This window comes from Denticeps clupeoides, chromosome 8, assembly GCF_900700375.1.
Source record: "Denticeps clupeoides chromosome 8, fDenClu1.1, whole genome shotgun sequence".
NCBI classification, from domain to species: domain Eukaryota; kingdom Metazoa; phylum Chordata; class Actinopteri; order Clupeiformes; family Denticipitidae; genus Denticeps; species Denticeps clupeoides.
This window is the reverse complement of record NC_041714.1, coordinates 8,634,013-8,657,471: the sequence shown is the minus strand read 5'-3', so window position 1 is coordinate 8,657,471 and position 23,459 is coordinate 8,634,013. Positions and strand designations below refer to the sequence as shown.

The 23,459-nt window shown below is 42.2% G+C and overlaps 2 protein-coding genes across 3 annotated transcripts; one reads left to right on the top strand and one right to left on the bottom strand.

Moving 5' to 3' along the window:
* Positions 1–4,512: 4,512 nt before the first annotated feature.
* Positions 4,513–16,289, top strand: blnk (B cell linker). Of its 2 annotated transcripts, XR_003750513.1 has the most exons (24): positions 4,513–4,631; positions 5,921–5,986; positions 7,747–7,803; positions 8,135–8,181; positions 8,257–8,297; positions 9,081–9,201; positions 9,412–9,518; positions 9,800–9,869; positions 9,944–9,985; positions 10,173–10,198; positions 10,274–10,293; positions 10,378–10,434; positions 10,776–10,806; positions 10,901–10,946; positions 11,218–11,275; positions 11,368–11,395; positions 11,493–11,523; positions 11,636–11,693; positions 11,791–11,816; positions 11,940–11,989; positions 13,214–13,297; positions 15,415–15,570; positions 15,650–16,140; positions 16,222–16,258. XR_003750513.1 is itself a non-coding variant. In XM_028988795.1 (23 exons), the coding sequence occupies exons 1-23, from the start codon at positions 4,585–4,587 to the stop codon at positions 15,764–15,766; spliced, it is 1,386 nt and encodes a 461-aa protein (XP_028844628.1). In that variant the 5' UTR covers positions 4,513–4,584; the 3' UTR covers positions 15,767–16,289. The 2 variants fall into 2 exon arrangements, 1 of the variants encoding a protein (XP_028844628.1); XM_028988795.1 differs by having other exon boundaries at positions 15,650–16,289.
* Positions 16,290–16,704: 415 nt separating this feature from the next.
* znf518a (zinc finger protein 518A) lies at positions 16,705–20,624 on the bottom strand. The gene is made up of 3 exons (XM_028988794.1): positions 20,370–20,624; positions 18,322–19,978; positions 16,705–18,127 (listed from the first exon to the last, which is right to left on the bottom strand). Exons 2-3 carry the CDS (start codon positions 19,937–19,939, stop codon positions 17,475–17,477), a joined length of 2,271 nt encoding a protein of 756 aa, XP_028844627.1. The 5' UTR covers positions 19,940–19,978; positions 20,370–20,624; the 3' UTR covers positions 16,705–17,474.
* Positions 20,625–23,459: the final 2,835 nt, after the last annotated feature.

The following is a 23,459-nucleotide window of genomic DNA, read 5'->3' as shown; positions in this document are numbered from 1 at the left end:
CTGATTAAGTGCACCTGCGATCATGTGTATAAAGGTATCCTTATTGTGTCTAGTACTTGTACGGTCATTGTATTTTATGGTTTCCTGATGTACGTACGTACGTACGTATGTATGTATGTATGTGTGTGTGTGTATATATATGTATATATATATATATATATATATATGTGTGTGTGTGTGTGTGTGTGCGTGTGTGAGTGAGAGAGAGAATACGTCCTTTTCCCCTGCATTACCGCTGATCCCCGACAAGTTGAAATGAGAAAGACTTAAGTAACTAAACACACAGCCTTTAATGTCTAAACAGCTGGCAACAAAAGCGAGTACAGAAAATGTCATAGATACTCAAGAGTTTATGTCATGGCCAGTCCAGCGCCTTTAGTTTCATTAGCAACATAATGGTCATTTTGGAGGTGTCAGAATCAGAATCGCGTTTACAAGTATGTGAGTGAACACATAAAAAAAGAATTTGATTCCAGTTGATGGTGTCTCTCAAGCACAACAGTATAAAACAACGACAATATACAATATTATCAAAAACATTTTTGCTTCAGTACATATTGTCATTCATGTTCAGCTCCTTAGAAGCCCCAATCCATGACAATCCCACCACCATGCTTGACTGTGGGCAAGACAGACCTGTCTTTAAGCTCCTCACCTGGTTGCCAGCACACTTGCTTGACACCATCTGAACCAAATAAGTTAATTAGACCACAGGACATGGTTCTTTGGTCTGCCTGTCTTCAGTAAATTGTTTGCAGACTTTCTGGTGCATCATCTTCAGAAGAAAGATGGGAAGACAGCCATGCTGACTGCATTTTGATGCAGTGTGCAGCATATGGTCTGATCTGAACACTGACAGGCTAATGTCCCCCACCCAGCAATTTTGGCAGCACTCATTTATATTTTCAGAAGACCACCTCTGGATATGACTACTGAATACGTCTCAGCCTCATATCCAGCCTCTTTGTTGGACCATGGCAAAGCCTGTTCTGAGTAGAACCTGTCCTGTTAAACCGCTGTATGGTCTTGGCCACCATGCTGCACCTTAGTTTCTTCTTTTCTAGCCTTGGCTATATTTGCATTAGAGCAACAATTCCTTTTTTCAGATTCAGAGTTCTTTGCCATGAGGGGCCATGTTGAACTTCCAGTGACCAGTATTACAGAGTATGAAAGTGACAACACACCTGCTCCTCATTCACACCTGAGACACAAGTCACATGACACCAGGGAGGGAAAATGGTTACAATGCACACTGACTACATTACATTGTATCAAAGTGTCATACCTTCAGTGTTGTCCCAAGGAAAGGTACCATAAAATATTTAGGAAAATGTGAGAACCCACTTTTGTGACATACTGTAAGTGGTATGGTCCAGTATCTGTGAGAGAGAAGCCATTATTCTCTTAGTGCTATGGAAAATCGTGAAGAACATTAGGATTTGCAGAAGTCTCCTTCAGCAACCCCTTGGCCCAAAAACTGCTGATTTCATCTTGACATCCACAGACTACCATCCCACTTCTGACAGATAATCCTTTAGTGGCAGTGGTGGCCTAGTGGTTAAGGAACTGGCCCCATAATCAGAAGGTTGCCGGTTCAAATCCCGATCCGCCAAGGTGAGCAAAGGTGAGCCACTGAGCAAAGCACCGTTCCCACGCACTGCTCCCCTGTGTGCACCGTGTGCTGTGCTGCTGTGTATCACATGTGACAATCACTTCACTATTAAGTGGGCATGGAGTGTGACGCAACCCAATTTGGAGGTTTCTTTAAATTCCTGAATGAAGTAGTGAGTGAAATTCAGATTCAGTCAGATTCTGACAAGAAACTGATGGTGGTTACAGGAGATTGGATATTTAATTTCGCTATTTTCTCCACAGCACCTTTCTGACCACTACCTCAAACACAAATTCAGTCCCGTCCACCGACATTAAGTGAGATGACCCACCTCTCTGTCTGTTTGCTCTCATTCTCTATTCTCCTGTCTGCCTCTACTTCCCTCAATGTCCCTTTTGCTTGTGGTGAACAATTAAGCAACAAAAATTGCACAATATTTGCTGAAGCAATCCAGCATGAAAATCACATGATCACATGAGCTGGCCATAGCATCACTATTCCCATTTCCATGATCTGGCCTGGCTAACCTAACCCTCCTCTTAGCTGCAGGGACTCCTCACACCTGACTTCTGTTGTCAGGGTTTTACTTCTCCATTTCATGTTCTCTGTTTCAGTTAACCTGCAGGGACAATTTACTCATCATGTACTATTCATCACTGGTAGACTTTGTAACTGTGAGATGCAGACATTTTATTTACCTTCCGGAGCTATTAGCGATCTGCACCCTACACCCTGATGGATTGTTTGTTGTCGCTGGAGATTTCAACCATGTGAATCTCAACACGTGGACTTTGCGATGAAAGGGAAAATGCGCTGGATCTTGTTTAGACAAACATCGCCGTGGATACCCCCCCCCCACATCTCAGCCAATTAGACCCCATCACTGTTATGCTAATTCCAGCAAGGACCAAACTGTCTCGAGCCATTAGAGCAGCCAAGCGTACACATGTGCAGAAAATCCACAGCCAATTCCAGGACAGCGGTGACACATGGCGCATGTGGCAGGGCATCCAGGCCATCACAAACTACAGGACTAAGACCTCTGCCTGTGACCCCTCCCTACCGGATACGCTGAATGACTTCTATGCACGATTCGACAGACAGATCAACATGACTGCGAGGAAGTCCAACCCTCCTCCCAGTGATCAGGTGCTGTGTTTGACCACGGCGATGTGAGGAAATCACTTTGCAGAGTTAACTCACGAAAGGCTGCTGGACCAGACAACATCCCTGGATGATGCTCGGAGAATGTGCAGACCAGCTGGCAGATGTTCTCAAAGACATCTTCAACATCTCTCCACCATCATGCCCATGCCGAAGAAGTCTCAATGACTACCGTCCCATTGCACTTACAAACATCATGATGAAGTGCTTTGAGAGGCTGTCCTCCACACTGGACCCACTGCAATTCGCCTATCGTCTGAACCGCTCCATGGACGATACCATCAGCACCACCCTGCATCTGAACCCCACCCACCTAAACAATAAGGACACATACTCACTAATGCTGATGATAGACTTTAGTTCAGCATTCAACTAAAATATTCCCCAGCACCTGAGTGAGAAGCTGGGCCTGCTGGGCCTGAACACCTCCCTCTGCAACTGGATCTTGGACTTCCTGACTGAGAGACCTCAGTCTGTACAGATTGGGAACAGCATCTCCAGGACCACCACACTGAGCACTGGAGTTCCTCAGGACTGTGTGCTCAGTCCAATGTGTATTCACCCTCCTGACCCACGATTGTGCAGCGTTGCACAGCTCCAACCACATCATCAAGTTCACCAATGACACGACCGTGGTGGGCCTCATCAGCAAGAACGACGAGTCAGTGTACAGAGGAGGTGCAACTACTGAACATGGCCAAAAAAAGAGATGATTGTTTACTTCAGAAGACAACGGAGGGACCACTCTCCACTGAACATCGACGGATCTTGTGTGGAATCCTGGACTCTCAACACCAGCTCAACAGCCAACAAAGCCCAGGAGCATCTCTACTTCCTGCGGGGTCTGAGAAAAGCCCATCTCCCACCACACATCCTCACCACCTTCTATAGAGGGACCATTGAGAACTGTTGAGAACTGTTGAGTCACAAACACACTCTGTTATATTGAGTAATATTATCTATTATTGCTCTGTTCCATTTTGCACAGCAGTCTTTGCACTATTTTACTTGTGTGTCACATTTTTACGGCATTTATCAGATGCCATTATCCAGAGCGACTTACAATCAGTAGTCCCCCCCTGGAGCAACTTAGGGTTAAGTGTCTTGCTCAGGGACACAATGGTAGTAAGTGGGATTTGAACCTGGGTCTTCTGGTTCACAGGCGCGTGTGTTACCCACTAGGCTACTACCAGCCTTCATTTTACTTCATACATTTATTATTCATTTCACCTGTTTAGTGCTGTCTGTCTCATTGTTGTCTACATGTTCTTTTTGTTAAATGTTTCTCTTGCACTGCCTGTGTCCCCTGTTTGCACTTTATGAATCCCAGTTTGTCGTTGTAGCACATATGCACTTTATGTCAGTATGTAACCTTGTTTAAATGTTAAATGTAGCACCAGGTTCTGGAGAAACTTTGTACTGTCTAACACGTATGTAGTCTAAATGACAACACTTCTACTTCACTAATACCTGTAAGCTCAGCATTTCCTTTTTAATGTCTCAAAGATGCTCAAAATCCTCTCTTAATTATGCCAGAGATGGTCGGATGTGTGGAGAGGGGACTTGGGGAAAGAACGACTTAGCAGAGGGACGGAGTGTAATATAAGGATAGGATTTTTAACCTTGTATGCGTCGTAAACTGAGATTTGATACAGTGTACAGTAGTTGCTGGTCATTTATTACGTTTTAAATAACGTAACTCGTGACGCATGAAGTAGTGAAAGGGCGACGTCGGCGCGCCTCCACGCGCAGTGACGTCACGTGATCTCGCCCAAGACTCGCGCCGCGTCTGCTGGTTTCAGACAGAAATGGAAACTTTGAACAAATTCACCGCTCCCGCCACCGAGAAATTGCGGTAAGAAAGCGCGTTTGGGATTCTTTTGATCATTAATCTAAACAGTTCATTTATATCCTGTTTTTTCCCGTCAGAATTGAATGAGTCAGTTTATGTCGTTATAATAATAATAATTCCATTTTGTATTCACACTCGCCGAGGTCAAACCAATTAACATATTTATGCTGTTTATAGTGTTACGTCACTTTGACGAGTTTATTTCTTTTTTTAGAATTTATAATGTAACCGTGCGTTTACTGTACGGTCAAAGCGAGTAACATTAATCATGTAATGTTTATATGGGTGGTATTGGCCTAGTGGGTAACGCACTCGCCTATGATCCAGAAGACCCATGTTCAAACCCCACTTACTACCATTGTGTCCCTGAGCAAGACCCTAAGTTGCTCCAGGGGGGACTGTCCCTGTAACTACTGATTGTAAGTAAATGCTGTAAATGTTTATGAAAAGCAGTGCACGAGCTCGTTCGGATGTTCGGATCGTTCTTTGGAAATGGGGGTGACGTCATTCACGCCGCTGGTTGTCAGCTTTGAATTTTTTGTTGTTTTTTTTTTGTGCCATATCCTCACATTTTCGTTTACTGAAATAGAGATGTTGCAATGGATGTGGTCATGACCTCTGTGATAAAAAGTATACCAGACAGGACGCAGTAGGGTGAACTTTTATCAGTTTTGGACGATGATCACCATTGACACAGACCAAGAAGCTGCAGTAAACATTAATCTGCAAACAAATCAATATGTCGCTGTTACACATTTGGTAGTAATGTGATAAGCATCAGAGAAAGGAGAGGTTGAAAACGGAACTGTACACCTTAAGTATATTTTGGTTGCACCCCACCCTGAGTGAGTCTCCGCCCTGCACCCCGGTGTCCATCCGGCACACAGAAAGCACTTACAGTATGGTGCTTCTGTAATAATGTCTGTTTTTCCTGAAACATAAATTTTCCCATGATGGGATGCTGATTACTCTTCATAAATTCTGTACTTGTGTCTGTAATTGTTGCCCTGATCATGCTTCTCATGACCAGTAACAGACTTCAAAATGCTCTACAGCAGAATTGATTGTGTTGTAATGGTGAATATGGTATTGAAGAGCAAATGAGAAAAGGTGTTGTGAGGATGTCAGTGAAATTATATGTCGCTTTTTCCATATGCCTGTTAGACGTGATCATTATAGCAAGTGAGTCATGCTGTTGTATTTGGGCCATCATTCTGGTAGAACTGAGCAATGAGTGTCTGACTGAAATGATGTATTCATGTTGCTAATGTGACCTCTTTTATTGTTTTTAGACAACTGCAGAAGATTGTTCAAGATATCAAAAAGAATGATGATAGTATTTTAAACCGACTGAAGAGGTGAGTCTGAGATTCCTGGCTATTAAATCTGAAACATTTTGTTCATTTTGGAGACAAATCACTGCTGATATTTGAAACTTTGTAAGTATCTGCTCTGATCTCTTCATCACTGATCCAGCTCTTCCAAAGCATTTCTTAATTGTTAGTTAACCAAATAAGAACTCCCAACTGTGAATAGGGTGAATGACATGGTGACAAACGAAATGTAAAGTAACAGTAAATTTAAAATATAACTGCTTCAATGGTAAAATAAAATGTATTTATGAAGACCAGGTGCCTCACTGAAACTCATGTATATGGACCCTCTAACCTGGTAACTTTAATGCTGAAAGGAAAAGCATTAAAGCACATAAGAACACACATTTCTGTCTTCTCTCTCAAGGCCAGCCTTGTGATTGGGTGAGCCAGGCCGACCTTAGCCCCTATAGAGTTGGCCTGGAGTCAGGTTCTGGCAAAATTTCAGTTACCCAACTAAATTAAGAATACTACGTCTAGAATGAGAATCATGTTTATTGGTCAAGTATGTAAACACACACACAAGAAATTTGATCCTGGATGTTGCCATCTCTAAAGCAATACAGGCTCACCCAAAGTGAGGAAAAACATGCATGTAGAGGATGTCACAGTTTTCTGTATGTTCCATTCGACACTCCAAGCTGCCTATATCCAACCACAATGATGCAATGCAGTTTTGAATTCTATAACCCCTTTAAATGTCCGTTTCTGCTGAGCACCCAAACATTATATTGGACATTTCTTTATACTGGAGAACATGGAAATTCAGCTTTTTGGTCAGGGAAAGTCATGGAAATTAGGAATTTAGATAATAGCTTTTTTACAGACATATAAAGTTATAAAGATTATTATAAAGATATATATATATAAACAAAATTGGGTGAGTATGGAATGTATGAGATTGTACCAAGCAGACATTATAAGTCAGAGAACAAGTGTTGCATTGTTGTTACAGTCCAGGGTGGTTTTACGGGGCGGTACAAAAAGCCAACCACCCACACCACACACGCAATCAGAGTTATTTGAAGTCATTTGAAGTATCATTCCACCCTTATTTATCATATTTTCTGCCTGAATACATCACCCAGTTGTAACCCTCTCCACCCAAAGTGACCTTCTAGCAACTTCTGAAACTTCCCTTTCTTACAATAGACACTAAAACACCCTACATACCCTTACATGTCATGGCTGATAGAGGGAGAAGCCTCCATTTGGTTGCTTGGTTGGTTTTGTAGTTGAATGTGAGTCTGCTTCTACTGTTCCATTTCAGGATGGAAACAGTCACCCAGTTCCTCTTTTTCAGAAAGTAGGACCAATGTAGAGACGTTTCGAACGAGTGACTGTAGGGTTGTGAGTCTGAAAATAAACCCAGAAGGGGAAACATCTGCAGACAGATGGATGTGCTCTCACTTCCATCTGATCTTCAGTGAACAGGAACCAGAACAACATGGTGGTTGTTTTTCTTGATCTCAAGTGTATAAGTGATAATCATTTTGTTGGTTTATAGACCAGTCTGGTGATGTCAGTGATGTTCTTCTGGCATCAGCACCTCAGTGGAGCAGTTAGTTGGGCGTGGGGTTAATTATGAGTTAATAACATCCTTCAGACCAACCTGAGTGATTTCAGAAGCCGTCATTTAAAAAGCTCTACTCAGCATTTCAGAATACAGACTTTTAATTGCCATAAGCATGTTTTGGTTCCCTCGTGGATTGAAATAACAGAGCTTTCCGGTCCCTCTGCTGCAGATTTCAGAATGAGCAGACAGATGTAATTCGCAAAGCTGGAAGAAGTACCCTGAACCGGTATGAAGGCCGATGTTCTTTTGCCATTTTATGTATCTTGCACAATTACACTCTAATAAAATACTAAATACTGTAGTTTAGTCATTTCTTGTGCATCCAACCACAGTGTCACTAACCCATGTAGACGAACCAGAAATGCATTCTGATTTTCTGATGAAGCCAGAGATTACTGATTGGTTCAATCTGAGTTTGCCCTTTGTGTGTTTGAGGTTACTTACTTAACACTTACTAAAGATTCTTTTCACCGCACAGGCCAAACGTTTGTGAAAGGATTAGATTTTGCCATCTGCACCGCTAGTCACAACCTAAACGCATAACTGTTCTGTTGCAGAATAAAAAAAAACGGACCCCCAAAATTGCCAGATCGAGATTATCCAGGCAAGTACCTGCAGAATCCATTTTAAAGTGTTGGTCACGGGCATTTCACTGTGTGAACATGTGCTGTGTTTGCAGGTGATGATGAAGACAGCGGGGACTGGTCTGAGTCAGATGATGTGAGTTTGACAAACGTAAAATTTCATTGTATCAGAGTTTCAGAGATCTGTGGAAGCCCTCTATACAGGGGATTATTTAGGATTGTAAAATGTACCATTACACTGCATGCCACCAAACGGGACATGTTGGGTGAGTTTGGATTGTGGCTGTCCCACATCTTTATTCAGAATGTCTTCAATCTTCTATTTTCACTGAACTCTTGAGGTGTATTTTCAACCCATTTTTTGCATAAATGCAAAACATAATTACTGAAATGCAGACAATGATTATTCATGAAGAAAAGTAATCATCAATGTTTATGAGTCTTCTGCTATGTAATGAATGTAATGAACAGGTTACAGTTGGCCTAGAACAAAGAAAGGCAATATGAAAGTAGCGCTGGATGTATTAAAATAGAATCGAAGTGATCTGTGGTTTCATATGCACAGTAAAAATATACCGCGGCTTTAAACCGGGCTCAGCCAACTGGTAGTTTCAATACATGTGAAGTGAAATGGTGCATTCCATTAGTAATGATTTACTGTTCCAAATTATTAATTTGCATCCTAATCCCGAAGGTACACATGAGATAAAAGGAGAATCTATATAAATAGAATATTTTACTGTAACTGGTACTCTCATTGAATGAAGAATCATTTCAGATGTACCAGATCTGTACAGGTATGAAACGTAAAAAATGAATTTTTGCTTATGTTAGATGATTGAGGGTATGGAGGGCGAATTAAATAAAAAAAGCAAAATATGAATGAAAATAATGAAAAGAATATGTCTGCCTTATCCAGGAAAATGACACATATGAAGTCCCCCAACAGGAAAACGATGACAGCTATGAACCTCCACCCTGTGAGAGGACTTTCACCCCAAAAAGCTCTATGTCCTTTCCCAGAGAGGAGTATGTGGGAGGTATGTGTATGCATGGCTACTTGGGGTACAGAATCCTCTGTGTACTAGGACATGACTCTTGTGACATGAGTCTTTGTGTCTCCAGAGTGGGTTTCTCTATTGAATGACTTGTAAAATGAGCATTTAGTGATATGTGGTGGAGAATGAAGTGAAGGCTTTGTTTTAACGTCCTGTTTTCAGTGGCTCTTCTCTGCTTTTTCTATTTTTCAGACATCTGCCACATCCAACCTGACCCTGCTTCACCTCAGCCTTTTAAGCCTCCAAGGACTAGCAAGCCACGGGGGGCAATTAAAGCCACTTCGCCAGATGACAGCTTGGTAACTTGGTCGCTATGTGCAGAAATAAGACTTACATTTAAACAGGGCATTGAAGATAATGGAGACTGGACACCAAGGTGTAGAAACAGAAACCGAGGTGTAAATGAGCAGAACTCAAACTTGGGAATGGTTTTAGATTCATGACCCACTGTTAAAGCTCTTCACGGGGGGTTCAAGACATCTTAGACACCTGTACATGGTGTACCTCCTGTCCAAATCCATTCTCTCAGTTTTCTGGCCAGGGCTTTTGGACTGATGTGTTTTTTTGTACTTTTCTCCAGGATTATGTTTATCCAGAGGCTGATACAGATGAAGACACCTACATCCAACCCTCTGAAAAGATGCCTGAATGTGAGACAGTGAAAAGCATTTTTGTAAACTAGACAAAACGAGGGATCCAAATTCATCCTTTTATTATTTTGTAGCAAGCAGTGGTGCCAGATCAGTGAGAGATGATTCTTTTCAAGGTACTATATTCAATAAATCACATTTCTGTCCTTGCTCTTTACAAACCGGGGTATAATGTGATGGTGAAGATTTAAACATTTTTGTGCCAATGTAATCTATTAGAATCCTTCCAACATATTTTATACAACAGAACTTATGTACTCTTAAAATATATATTTTTAGTCATGCACAAATATCTTCTTTCAGATGAATATGAGGTTCCGGACAATGAAGTAAGTTCATGTTGGTAGCTCTAATGATTCCATATGTCAGGGATGCTTATTTCTAAACAATTTTTCTCCTATCAGGATTCTCCTAGAACGTTCAGGTCAGTGAGCCTCCCGACCCACTTACTGTTCCTTGCTATATTTAATGGCACTGAAAACATTATGATCCTACCCTTGTCCTATAGACCCAGTCTTAATCTTCAGGCCCCTGGACTGAACCGGCCCCCTAAAGCAAGTCCTAGGTATTATATGTCTACCTACATTTACTTTTACGTCATTTATCAGACGTCCCTTATCCAGAGCGACTTACAATCAGTAGTTACAGGGACAGTCCCCCCTGGAGACACTCAGGGTTGAGTAGTACAATGGTAGCACGTGGGATTTGAACCTGGGTCTTCTGGTTTATAGGCAAGTGTTTTACCCACAAGGCTACTACCATCCCGATGTACCTGGTGAACTATTTAGGAAAAATGCATAGAACTTGATTATATTTATGACTGAGAAGAGTGAATAAGCCTCCAAATATGTGATTTACAAATTTACATTTCTCCGTACAGTGAAAATGTCATGATGTTTTTTCCAGGAATATTAAAAAACAGGCAGCACCACCTCCAGTAAGTTTTTGTTTGTTTAAAAGTTACATTAAAGGATGATCTGCATTCTGCAGTATGAGAATCCTCAGCAGTTCTGGTTTTCACCTTCTGACAGGAACTGGAAGCTGATGAAGATTATGAGATTTGTGATGAAGCAGAAGGTTGTGTTTTTTAATGAATATCATATATGCTGTGAGCAAATATACATGGTTTATAGTATAATAAGTAGTAATAATAAATGATATAGTTACAGTTACACACATGATAATTGGGTGATATAATGATCATAGTGCAATTATAATTATACATTATTACCTATTATTTGTCATGATTATTATTCATTCATTCATATTGTTCATTGTTAAGTATGAAGGCAAAAATGTTTCCAATTATCTATCCAGGGTTTGACCCTGAACATGACTATGTTTGCAGGTGTCAGTGCGAACGGATCACATGTTTCTGCTGCCCCTACCCCCATGCCCAGACAAATGTACGTGTTCAGAAATGATTTTCTCACATTGACACTGACTCACTGTTGCCAACATACTCCTAAGATTACAGACATTTCGTGCTTTTTTTCAGGAAGCAACCTTTTCCACTTCCAAAACCGGTAAGAGTTTTCATAAAATACCCCAGTTCCATTCAGAAAAGGCTGAAATGGAGCATGCTGACAGGTAGTTTTGTTACTGATGCCCTTTTATCTGCAGAAAATAACTCTTCAAGCCAGAGACAGTCAAGGTAATTTAACTTGCGATACTCAGACACAGTTTGTGTCAGAAAGTCTTGTAGCTGTAGAAATGATACAGCCAGTTGACATCTGTTTATTTTTGTGTCATTACACTCTGCACAGCTCCACCGTTGATGAAGCGTTGTCCAAAGTCACTGAACTCGGAATTCCACAGAGTCAAGTACATCCCACTGTTATCTACAATTGAATAAATTCAAATATGCATGGGCAGAACTAAATTGCAACTGACTCTTTCTATCACTGTCTTTCTGCTGCAGGTTCTCACCACTTCGGTCCAAAACAAGTATAAATAATACAAACACATTTCATAGATTTCATCATGTCGTCGTGTTTATTGATACTATGAACGTGATGTAGTCTTCATATAACTGCATTTTTCACATTACTCCCACTGTTCCTTGCCCAGTGCCCTCCTCCACGGTTTCTGCAGATGATGCTGTTCAAGCAGCTGAAGAGGTAAGTGAATTTGTGGTATTGCTGTAGTATTGCTGGGTAACCTCTAACCTCTGATTGATGATGAACAGGCAGAATGATGATCAGTTGGGACTCATCCTGGCCAATGGCCACTGATGTGTACACTTCAGAGTTGCAAATAAATGGTTATCTTCAGATACTTTCTGGCAGGAAGGGCTAGAAGCATGGTTTATATCTTAGAATCTTAAATAGAGAGCAAACTTTGTGAGTGTTGTTTTAACAACGTATAACCCTGGAATGGTAAAAGCATTAAGCATGGTGTCTGGTCATATCTACATTTACATTAATGGCATTTATCAGTGAATTACAATTGTGACAGGGACAGTCCCCCCCGGAGACACTCAGGGTGTCTTGCTCAGGGACACAATGGTAGTAAGTGGGGTTGGAACCTGTGAGTGTTTTAACCACTACCACGCCATAATCTGATGATATTATTTATATAAAGAAAATCAGCAGATAAAGTATCACCTGCAGATTGGGCTGAGGTACAGTTCTAGTCTTGTTTCTGGATCCAGACACCAGAATTTTTAAGGCTTACAGTAGGCTCTACAGTAGGATCTACGACTAGGCATCCATGCAGTGAAACAAAATATAATAAAGATCTAAATGTATGTTGTTACTGTCACAAAAATGTCAGTAGATTATACATTTGATTGATTGGTATTATCAGTAACACAACATAATAATAAATAAAATAAGAATTGTAATTTATTTATTTATTAATCACTTGAAAATAGCATGTGTCAAAAACCAACCCAAAACCTGCATTTATAATAACAATCACAATCATAATCATAAGGGATTGTCTTCTATTAATCATCTTTGTGGATGTTTGGAATTAAGAACTTCCTGTCCATTGGTCACAAATTAGCAGGCCTGAAACCATACTCAGATTTTGAAAATGTTTCAAATTCATTCAGAGTTCATAAATATCATTTTACTGCTATGCTATCTATATGTTAGTCAGAACTCATTAGCACATAAAAGACATGCCACATTAGCTGTTTTTCATTGATTGTGGGGTCATCAAAGATTCTAAGAACTGGCGCCTTACATGTTCTGGACTGAGGTCCTCATGCAGGTTTCTTTTAGAAGGTCCACATTGTCCGCTCAAAACTTTCTGTTGCTGTTTCAGTGCAGTGTAGGAATAATTATTTTACTCGGTGTAAAATAATTTACTGTATGTCTATGAATGATTTCCTTCAGAAAGCTGATGTTTACAAGAAGCCCTGGTATGTCAGTTCCTGTGACCGGAAGAGAGCCGAGGATGCTTTGTTACGCTCCAGCATGGCAAGTGAAAGTCATAGATATGTTCATTTTGTACATTTGTCATGAAATCAACCGGCACCGTCAGCAGAAAGTGAAAGTGATTAGCTGTCACATGTGATGCACCTCAGCACAGCACACAGTGAATTGTGTCCTCTGCATTTAACCCGTCCCTATGAAAGGTGCCCGAGGAGCAGTGTGTGGGGATGATACTCTGCTCAGTGGCACCTCAAGAACGTGAACCGGTCTGCACCTTTGGTGGACCATGTATTGTGTTTACTTTGACCAGTTGCATGTATGTGTTTAATGTTTTTTTAAAAGTCTAATTGTGCTGAATGAATGCAGAGTTTTACATTGAAGTGACCAGCATACTGCCTGGCTACATATTGCCCCCTGCTGGCAGTAGCATAAGTTAGGGATATTTTTATTTACATGAGTGATTTCTCTCTTTGAGAGAAATCGTCTGGCATTCAAGAAAAAAGCAGTGGAGTGGGTAGTGAATGGAAACCCTACTACCCCTCGCATCTCGTAAACGGTCCTGCAGCTGTGTGGCAGTTGCATAACCATGTCTGAGTGTATAGGTCCTTAGGCTCTGGTCATCATTGTGGTCTTTCCCTCGTGGGGCTCCACTCCTGGGTCTGTCATGAACTGCCAGTAGTTCTGTGTCTTGATGCAAGTCTGCTGATGACACTTTGAGACACACCAAGTTCACGAGCAACATCTGACTGCCTGCCGCCCATCCGAAGTCACGCCATGGCCAGTTCTAATAAAGGTCCTCAGTTTAAGGTTTTTGTAAACAGAATCAAAACTAAAATGAACACGCTGCTTGTCCGTTAAGTGACGTCATGTGTTCATGGCCGTTTGAATGATGAACTTGGAATGACTTACAGACAATACCAGCTTTTTATACCCACAGAGTGTTGAAATTGATGCCACATTGAGGTTGTTTCTTGGTATTGGCCCCAATATAAGGCACTTCTGTATACAATGAGACCCTTACAATGAAAACACAAAATGAGGTGAGTCTACCAGCCCAATACAATTGCCTCCCTATCCCAAAAATGTCTGAAGTGAAACAAACACTGTATGTATGACATACACTAACATCCATAACTGATTGTGAGTTTTTAACAGATTATAAATATAATTTGTTTCTTTATAAAATATAAAAACATAAAATTGAACAAAAGTGTAGTTTTGATTCTGTTCACAAAAACCTTAAACCGAGGACCTTTATTAGAACAGATTCATTCACTCAAAAATGTTCTCTGCATTAATTTTACGGTAACATTTTATCACTATTTTCAGTAATCGGTGACGTACAATATGATCAGAGGTCTGTGGAGACCTAACCATCTGACCAGGCTTTCAAGCTCCCCTTCTCCCAAGGTTTATGCCGAGCATTTGACTAATGCTCATCATTTCCTTACTACCAGAGAATGATTGGTTTCATCAGTCCCCACTAACTTTCATGATTTTGCAAATCAAGTCGAATTGTAAACAGTGACATTTGTATGTATGACGACAGTTTGAGTGTGTTACTGCGAGACTGGGTTCAGATGAGTTCAGACAGTTCCCGTGTTTGTTTGGCTGCTTGGTTGGCTATTGAACTGTGGGTTCAGCTCCTAGTAAAACTGTAGGACAGTGCACTATATAACCAAGAGTTGACCTCAATCCTCTGTAAACTGATTCTCTTCTGCAAGGGAGGGGGTATCCGACGGGAGATGTTGGCTTGTGTCCTGCAGCATTCTTCTGTTCATACAGAGATCATATCAGTTCATATCGGTTCTGAAGGCTTCCAGTTGTAGTAAATCTAGACTTTATTTTAAATGTCTTGATGCTGGATGATAAATCTGTTAAAAGGATTAAGGTGTTACAGGATCTTCACACAACTGCCGGGTCTTTCAGGTCGCATTGGAATGAGCTTTCATGAACACATTCGTGTTCATTCATAAATGAGAAAAGTGCACTAAGTATTATTTGCTGAAAACATTTTTATTAGATTCTTATTGAATTCTGATATTTTTATGCTGTCATTTATTGAATAATTGTTCCCGTTGTCCATTGTTCTATTTGTAAGTCATTTAGAAGTACCACTAAGTATGGAATGTTTTCAACCTGCGGTTTGTTTTCCATAAAAGGACGGCGCTTATCTGGTGAGGCAGAGCTCAGGGCAGGACGCACAGCAGCCGTTCACGCTGATGGTTTATTACAACGGCCGCGTCTTCAACATCCCAGTGCGCTTCCTCCCCGCCGTGCAGAAGTATGCGCTGGGCAGAGAGAAGAGCGGCGAGGAGGTATGGTGGACGGAGGTGGTGGACGGCTCACGTGCTGAAGCTGAGGATGGTCTGCTCACACCTTATCTCTTTCCCTCAGCGATTCAGCTGTGTGTCCCATATGATCGAGAACCATCAGAGGAACTCGCTGGTGCTGATTGACATGCAGAGCAACACGAAAGACTCAACCAAACTGCTGCATCCGGTCCAGTTCTGAAAAGAGGCTGGAACTTTTCCTATCAGCTGCAAGGGAATTAATGCATAAATGCTTTTTGTAAATGTTACATATAAAGCATGGTTTTCATTTCAACCTGATCCCTTTCATTATAATGTCATAAAAACAAATCATTTAAATCATTTGTATGATTGCTCATTCATTCACTTTCCATTACTGCTTATTCCTAAGCAGGGTCATGGCTGCCAGAGCCCATCCTGGGCCTCAACTAGGGCAGGACACCAGCCCACCGTAGGACGCACACACCTGCGGACAGTTACGAGTTTCCAACTCGCCTAGTGTAAATGAATTTGGACAGTGGGTGGAAACCAGCGCACGCTAAACCAGAGCTGAGATTCAAATTCCCAACCTTGGAGGTGTGAGGCCAAGCTTCTGATCATTTGTATAACGAGGGAGATGAGGGGTTGGGTTGACGGGCATTATCTTTAAATCTTTAGATCCTGGTTGATCATTGGATGGTCGATGTTCCAGGACAGTCACAATCTAAATTACACCAGACTACTACAGTCTACCTACTTATCATCTTGATGCTCAGGCACAAACAAAGCATTTCTCTATTTTAAACTCTATTGTACTTTTTTTTTTAATCTCATGATTATTGTGGCTACAAGGTCCAGTCTTTGTCCTGTTTTCTTAGGCATACCATGAAACAACTCCATCTATAACATTCATTCAAATCACATTTAAAGTTAGGGTCTGTGGTTTTAGTATTTGTAATTTTGCCTTACACACGTATTGCATGTTTGTCTAGGTGAAAATTATTTATGGTTTTGCCAGAAGTGATTGGTTCAATAACTGGGTTTAACCCACTCTGAATAAGGAAAGACACAGACTCATCGAACACCATTTTCTTCACTATTTCATATTTATTACATTACAGAAAATGATTGTACGTAGCATTTAATGAAGAGCTTGGCACAATTTCCATAGTTCTGGGCTTTTACATGTTATTGTTACAGTGCAAGAGGTCATTTTCAGGTATTTTACCTCTACAGGTCAGTAGTCTGATTTTACCACCCAACGCCTTGGGACCTGCAAGACAACAGTGCATTTTTGGGAAAACACTGAATTTAGAGGGGAGTTACACAAAAACATGAAACCGATTGCCATTCACATAAATGATGGAGAAAAAAATAGTGATTTATGTAAACAACTTAAGTTTAAGTTTTACACAGAAATTATTATAGAATGTTATTTAAATAAACAAAGTATATTTCAAAACAGAATTAATCTTATATATTTTTAATGATTACTCTTCACACCAAACGCTTACATCGAGTGAAGAAATAGTGGGTGCAAATCTTAAATTAAATATACATTCATTCTTTTTCAATGTTTCTTCACCTGAGAATAATAAAAAAAAAAAAGTGACTGTGAAATGTGAAGCAAACCCTCAAACAACAAGAACTAGCATGGCTTTTGAAGGTGAGGCTGCTATCTAACTAATGCAATTATTAATAATTCTAGTCTTAGACTTTCTACTAAAGAGGTAGCATGTGCTTTAGGACTGGAAGGTATGTCACTAGTTGCCATTATCACATTGTATATAAAAATAATGCTTTAGTGCTTATTCGCCATCCTGAGCTCAATGTTCATGCACGAATGTCAACCATTAAAAGAAATTATTCAAGTTCCGGCCCTTAACGGGCAAAAAAAAGGGGGGAAGATAAACCCAGTGCATAGTTATCCCTCAGCTGTTATACAGCGTATCCCAGTCTTTGGTAGCTTCCATCAGGTGTCTTTGGCCATGTCCGATGAAGAGCTCCTGGCTGGTGAAGATTCTGCCACAAAACCAGCAACGGAATGTGGGTGGAGCTTCATCCTGCAGCGTTCCACCACGCACCACCTGATACTTATTCTTACCCAGTTTCTTGAACTTCAGCTTGAGCAGGAAGCGCTCCTTAACACTGTTTGTAGGGTGAGGGGCAGCGGCTCTCGCCATCGAGCCAGTGTTCCTATCTGAGAGGGCCCTTACCGTCCTCTGAGACAAGCGCACTTTCAGAACGTCAGACTTGTGCTTGTTGACCACTCGCATGATGTTGGCTACCTCGGCGATGTCGCTGTCCGGATGGTTGAGAACCACGACGGGCTGATTCCCCTGCGGCCTCTTCACAGGTTGGGTGGAGTTTAAGGGCCAAAGCACAAGGCTCTTTTCTGCATGACGAGACCCGAGGCCCCGCGCCGGGTCCTCGCTGTGTGTTGGGCTGCTGCCCTTCCTGAGTTTGGGTGCGGACGTATCTTCGAGGCAGGGCCCTCTACGCCTTTTTGTCAGTGTGTCCGTATCGCCCTCCTGGGTCGCACGAGACACGTCCACCTCGGCTGTGCTGCCAGATTCCGAATTCACTTAATGGGATGGAAAAAAAGAACTAGTTAGATTGAAGCTTGCAACCATCAACCACACTTAGTGGGATTGTCTTCACTGTCCCTAGACGTAATTAGATATTACACTACAAAACAAATGAACTCGTAACATGTCCAGGTTAGTCCTACAATGTCAGCACTGGTGTCAAGATCTACTGAAATGACAATCATCTTACCTTGAGTGAAGGTGAGGGGTTTGAGGATCCTCAGCGCTGTGATTGGCTGGTTGGTAGAATACGGAGCTTCTGGGTCATTCCGCGTTTGGCAGCAGCTGAGCGTGGTCATGGATTTTATGGTCGGTTGTTTTTGTGCTGATGGATTTGGATGTGACTCTAAGCGGAGTGTGTCTGGGCCTGACTCCACACACACGTCCGCTTCAGCCGCAAGGTGCTGAACGCTGGTTCCCTGCATGGTGCTGCTACCTGCTTGGCAGATCATTGAAGGCCACGCCTCGAAGCTGCCGTCTTGTGGATCTGTGCTCGCCATCTGCTCCTCTGGTGTAGCGTCCTCAATCTGGTTCAGAGCAGTAAAGGACAAATCCAGTGATATCTCTGGTCTGGAAGGGTTTACAGTCCCGGTGTCCATGTGGGAATCCAGCAGGACATCGTGAAGCTCGTGCTGATTTGTTTGGTCTGTGCATGCCTTGACTTCATCTTGGACATCGTCCCTGTTCTTCAACCCGGTCTCTCCTGAGCCAGATGGTAAGTCAACACATTTCGTTTTCGTCACCCTCTGGTGCTCTACGGGTTCTGTAATAATGGTATGGGAACCCATGTCTGGTGGAACATCTCCACCTCCCTGAGTTGCGGGTGGTATGACCTTGAGAATCAAATGTTTCTTACCGTCCACAAACTTAATCCCTTGCAGTTTGGTGGTGCAGTTTGGAGGAAGGGAAACATGATTTTTCTCCATGAGAACAGAAAGGTCATCATCAGTAGGCAGCGATTGTGAAGTGCTTGTATTAGATGCCGGGTGACAGACGTCAGCTGCCTTCGGGGCTTCGTGCTTTTCTTCCGTTTTAAGGGCCCAGTTTTGTTTCGTTTTCTTTCCAGATGTGGTTCTCTCAAGAAACAGTCTGGTCACTTCTAAAGTTTTTTCTGGCTCCAATAGCCGTCCGTCTTTATCCAGCAAGCCAGAAAACGACATGATCTTTTGAGGCATCCAGGCCTTTTCTTTTAATGGAACTGCGGGGCAAACCAACTCCAGTTTGTTGACTCCATTGCTCTCTCTTTTCGGTTGTACATCTCTTTCTCTCCAGTTGTACTTCTTAACTTTTCCTTTATTGCAGACAGCGGCCGTGTGCTTAGCATAGTCTTGCTGGGGATGCTTGTAAGTATGGGAGTCGAGGCCAAAAGGAAGCTTTGCTGCGTTAGATACACGAGCATCTTTTATACCCGGATTCTTCCAGTCCCCCGGGTCGTGGATGCTGCCGAACACACGCGCGCTCGGCCCCAGCGGGCCGGTGCAGGCACCGCGGCGGTAAACCCGCTGCAGCTGGCAGGAGACTCCATGCGTCTTGCCGGGCCCACCGGGAAACGGCTCCAAATGAGCCGTCCACTGCAAGGGCTTGCCGTTGGTGTCCCCTTTCGCGTCGGAGCAGCCGCCCTCGGGCCGGGCCGCTGTCTTCTGCTCTGGTTGAGGCGTTCCCTGGGAAGGTTCGCCGCCATCCTGCATGCCGGCTTGGTCTCCGCGCGTCTTTTGGTCCGGAGTTGGCAGTGGGCACGCAGAGGTCCTTTTGAAGCGGAGCCGCTGGCGCCAGTGTCCTTTGTCATAAGTTTTATATTCACTCTGCATTTTTGTTAAGATTTTTTTTTTTTTTTGCTTTTGAGATGTCTAAAAGGGGAAAAAAGAAAAACACTTTTATAAAGGCCTCATCCTCCTTTCAACACCCTCAGTTATAATGAACACAAGAGCAATTGTTACTGTGTTATTAATTGGAATGGGGTGGAAAGAAATCTTTATTTTTTTTAATCTAGCTGTTGTTATAACAGCCTGAGCTTTTCCGTGTGTTGTATTAAGTATTTGAGTGTAATCCAGGAATAATTATAGGAATGCAGCAGGATCTCCTCGTCAACAGTTGCAAACACAGAACATTCACGTTACCTGCCGGCAGAAAGTCTCACTGGGCGACGGGGCGACTTCGAACTCGCCGACTCGACCGCGGAAAGCTCGACCAAACTGCCGCGCGGAGCATTTCTTTCAAGAGCCGCCCACAAACACTCACCTTCTCTCCTCCGCGCCAGCTGCTGGAGCTCAGCGGCCGGCGGCCATGACAGTCGCGGCGGCGACGGGCGGGGGGGGCGCGGCGGTAGACGGGGCCCGGAGGCTCCGGCGCGGGGCTCACCTGTATTCGCGTCCGGGCGCCGGCGGCGCGGCGCTTCCCCTCCGGCCGCTTCCCGACACACTTTATAACAGTTGTATTATACCGACTGGCGCCACGTCGCCCGGCCGTCGGCACCCAGCGGCGCGCAGGGGAACTAATTCCTCTGTGCAAACTACAGAGGGCAACAAACAAAGACATTTAACCCTTCCAGCACTAGTAAAGTGTCCTCTTGCGGGGCTCGGCTCTGGAACCTTTTTTTCTGTACTTGAAATCCAACTTACAAGTCATATCGACACTTTTATTTTATCACCGCGCCATAAAGTGTCCCCCCAGTCCCTCGTTGGGATAGACCAACACTGAAAACAATGGAGACTTTGCACCCAAGTCCTACAGAGGTGTATGTATGTGTATATTTATATATATATATATACACACAGATCATATTTCACTAAGCATTGATTAGGTCCAAATACATATAAACAAATAAATACATGACTCAAAATTCAATGTCAGTGTCTCTAAACGGATCTTATGATCTAAAAGTAATATGCCTCATGTGACATCTAGTGGCCAAGCGTGGTATCGCAGTTCTGGCAGCAGCAGGGGTACAAAATGAAGCAGATTTGCTCTGTAGATCTGACCACTCAGATCCAAAGCGTTACAGCTGCCATACCAGGTGCTGATTCTGACAGACAGAACACTCTCGACCTGGGGCAGTGGCAGTGGAGAAACCCAAGGTGCTGGCTGCCCACTGCTCACCAAGGGTGATGGTTAAATGCAGAGGTCACATTTCGTCTGTGCTTCACAATGACAGTCACTTCACTTTTAACCTGCACCAAAAAAAGCTGCTGGGGGTTCTGGAGTCTCAGCCAAACATCTTTAACCATCGTGTGTAGAAGAGTTGCTGTCTCGCTCAAATGGAATCTGAATCTTTCTACTGAAATAAATGATTGCACTTGTTTGAGCAGTGAAGTGTTTACAGCATGTGTTGGCATTGTATGATTTAAAAAGTATACACAACTGGTATTTAAGCATCTTTATTCGTGTATGTAAAGGCAACTGCCAATGGTTAATGTCAGAATTAACAAAAAACATGTTAAAATCAATAGTACTTCATCTTAATTATACATATATTTTCACTTAAGGAGGCTGGTTTGATCAGTGATGGAGATAAAGAGTAATGACACAGTTACTTATCCGCTTCATATTAAACATGTAAATGTATACAAACATTAGTCTGCGAACTGACTCGATGAAAGCTTGTGCTAAAAACACAACTAAATGTATTTAAAAAGCCTTGGTCGAAAGTTTTTTTTAATCGACCCGTTTCCTTTAAGCGCACTTCAACAGAGTTGGTAAACTTGTATTGCTCGCCTTCAACGCAGTTCAGCACACCGCCTCTCAATTGGCTGCCTGTGAAGCACGTGGTGTGTAAGGCGCCGTCCAATTGGTCCGTGTGTTCACGTTTGCGCCCGCGGCAACGAGAGGCCAAACTTTACGGCTTTCGGCTAAGTGGGGACCTCCCAACCAGGCCCACAGTACCCATCCTAATCAGACCCACGGCACCCATCCCAACCAGGCCTACGGTACCCATCCTAATCAGACCCACGGCACCCGTCCCCGCAAACTCATCCTGGCGTGGTCGGAAACTGCCCCGGTTCTTCCATTCACATCTGCGCCGTCGCGCTCCGTGAAGATGAACACGTTTCACTTTGCGGTTATTTATTACTATTATTTATATTATTACTAAAGTAGATGAAATTAGCTGGTTTTGATTTTACTTTGCTGATTTTTGGTCTAACGTTGAACATGATCGTACTGGATTAGTTACATAAAATAGCTCACTTTATAATGCTTAGTTTAATAACATCCACTATATTATAGTTTTATATTGTATCTACATGGCCTCTTTTACCAAATGCATAAAAGCAATATAAACTATTTCCAATGATCATGACAAAGAATCATTCAAAGAAATCAGTTTGTAACCTACCTGAAACTGACATGAAAATGTGTCCTTTATTTAGCCCAGTGATGGTAAATAAGTGATGAAAACATTTCTGTTTACATTAATACATTTTTACAAAAGTTGCTACCATGTATACGTGTTTTCAGTGTTTGGCTGGTGCCACTGAGCAAAGCACCGTCCCCACACACTGCTCCCCGGGCGCCTGTCATGGCTGTCCACTGCTCACCAAGGGTGATGGGTTAAATGCAGAGGACACATTTCACTGTGTGCACCGTGTGCTGTGCTGCTGTGTATCACAAGTGACAATCACTTCACTTTATTTAATTTTTTTTATTTGAATTGTTTTCTGAACCAGAACATTTGTTTCAGACTGCAATATCTATCCATAACAAAATATAAGTACAGGGAGATGTTTAATAAATTGATTGTTAAAATCCATAAATAAATGTTGCATTAAACCACTCACTATCAGTCCAGAGAAAATGAGCACTCCTCCTGGAGGATTCCCTCTCAATGATTCTGTGAAATTAGGAGCACACCAGGGCCACTTTTTAAATTCTATCATCATTTTCAGAAAGGACAACAACCAGGAGCACCAAATCTGGCAACTGGCAACTATACCTATATCACCAAATCATAACAATAAAGCATAACAATAATGCGTTGGCATTGGTAACTGAATGTTTTTTATTTTATATTATATATCCACGATACGTGCATTTTATATAAATTATATGGTTTTTACAAATGTTACTTTTGTGAACATTGGCATTACTGTCAATTTAAACATACTTATTCACACACATGTCTGAAAACATGCATTCTTTAAAATGTTCCTTGTGCAAGCAACAGATCAGTACCGTTGGATTAATAAATTCATTAAAGACATTCTGTAATCAGAAATATTCCACAGTCTTCCAAACAGTGAAAAATCATGTAGAATACATACATGAAAAATAAAAAAAATTCATGCAACTAATTTCAGGTGGTTTTTAAAAATGATTCTGTATGCTGTGAAGTAG

Bases quoted from the DNA above. Each gene is read 5' to 3' on its own strand.
- blnk (XM_028988795.1), top strand. From the start codon at position 4,585: ATGGAAACTTTGAACAAATTCACCGCTCCCGCCACCGAGAAATTGCG. The intron at 10,947-11,217 runs GTTGTGTTTTTT...CTATGTTTGCAG, and splicing joins GATTTGTGATGAAGCAGAAG to GTGTCAGTGCGAACGGATCA. The intron at 11,396-11,492 runs GTAAGAGTTTTC...TTTTATCTGCAG, and splicing joins CTTTTCCACTTCCAAAACCG to AAAATAACTCTTCAAGCCAG.
- znf518a (XM_028988794.1), bottom strand. From the start codon at position 19,939: ATGCAGAGTGAATATAAAACTTATGACAAAGGACACTGGCGCCAGCGG. The intron at 18,128-18,321 runs GTAAGATGATTG...CATCCCATTAAG, and splicing joins ACCCCTCACCTTCACTCAAG to TGAATTCGGAATCTGGCAGC.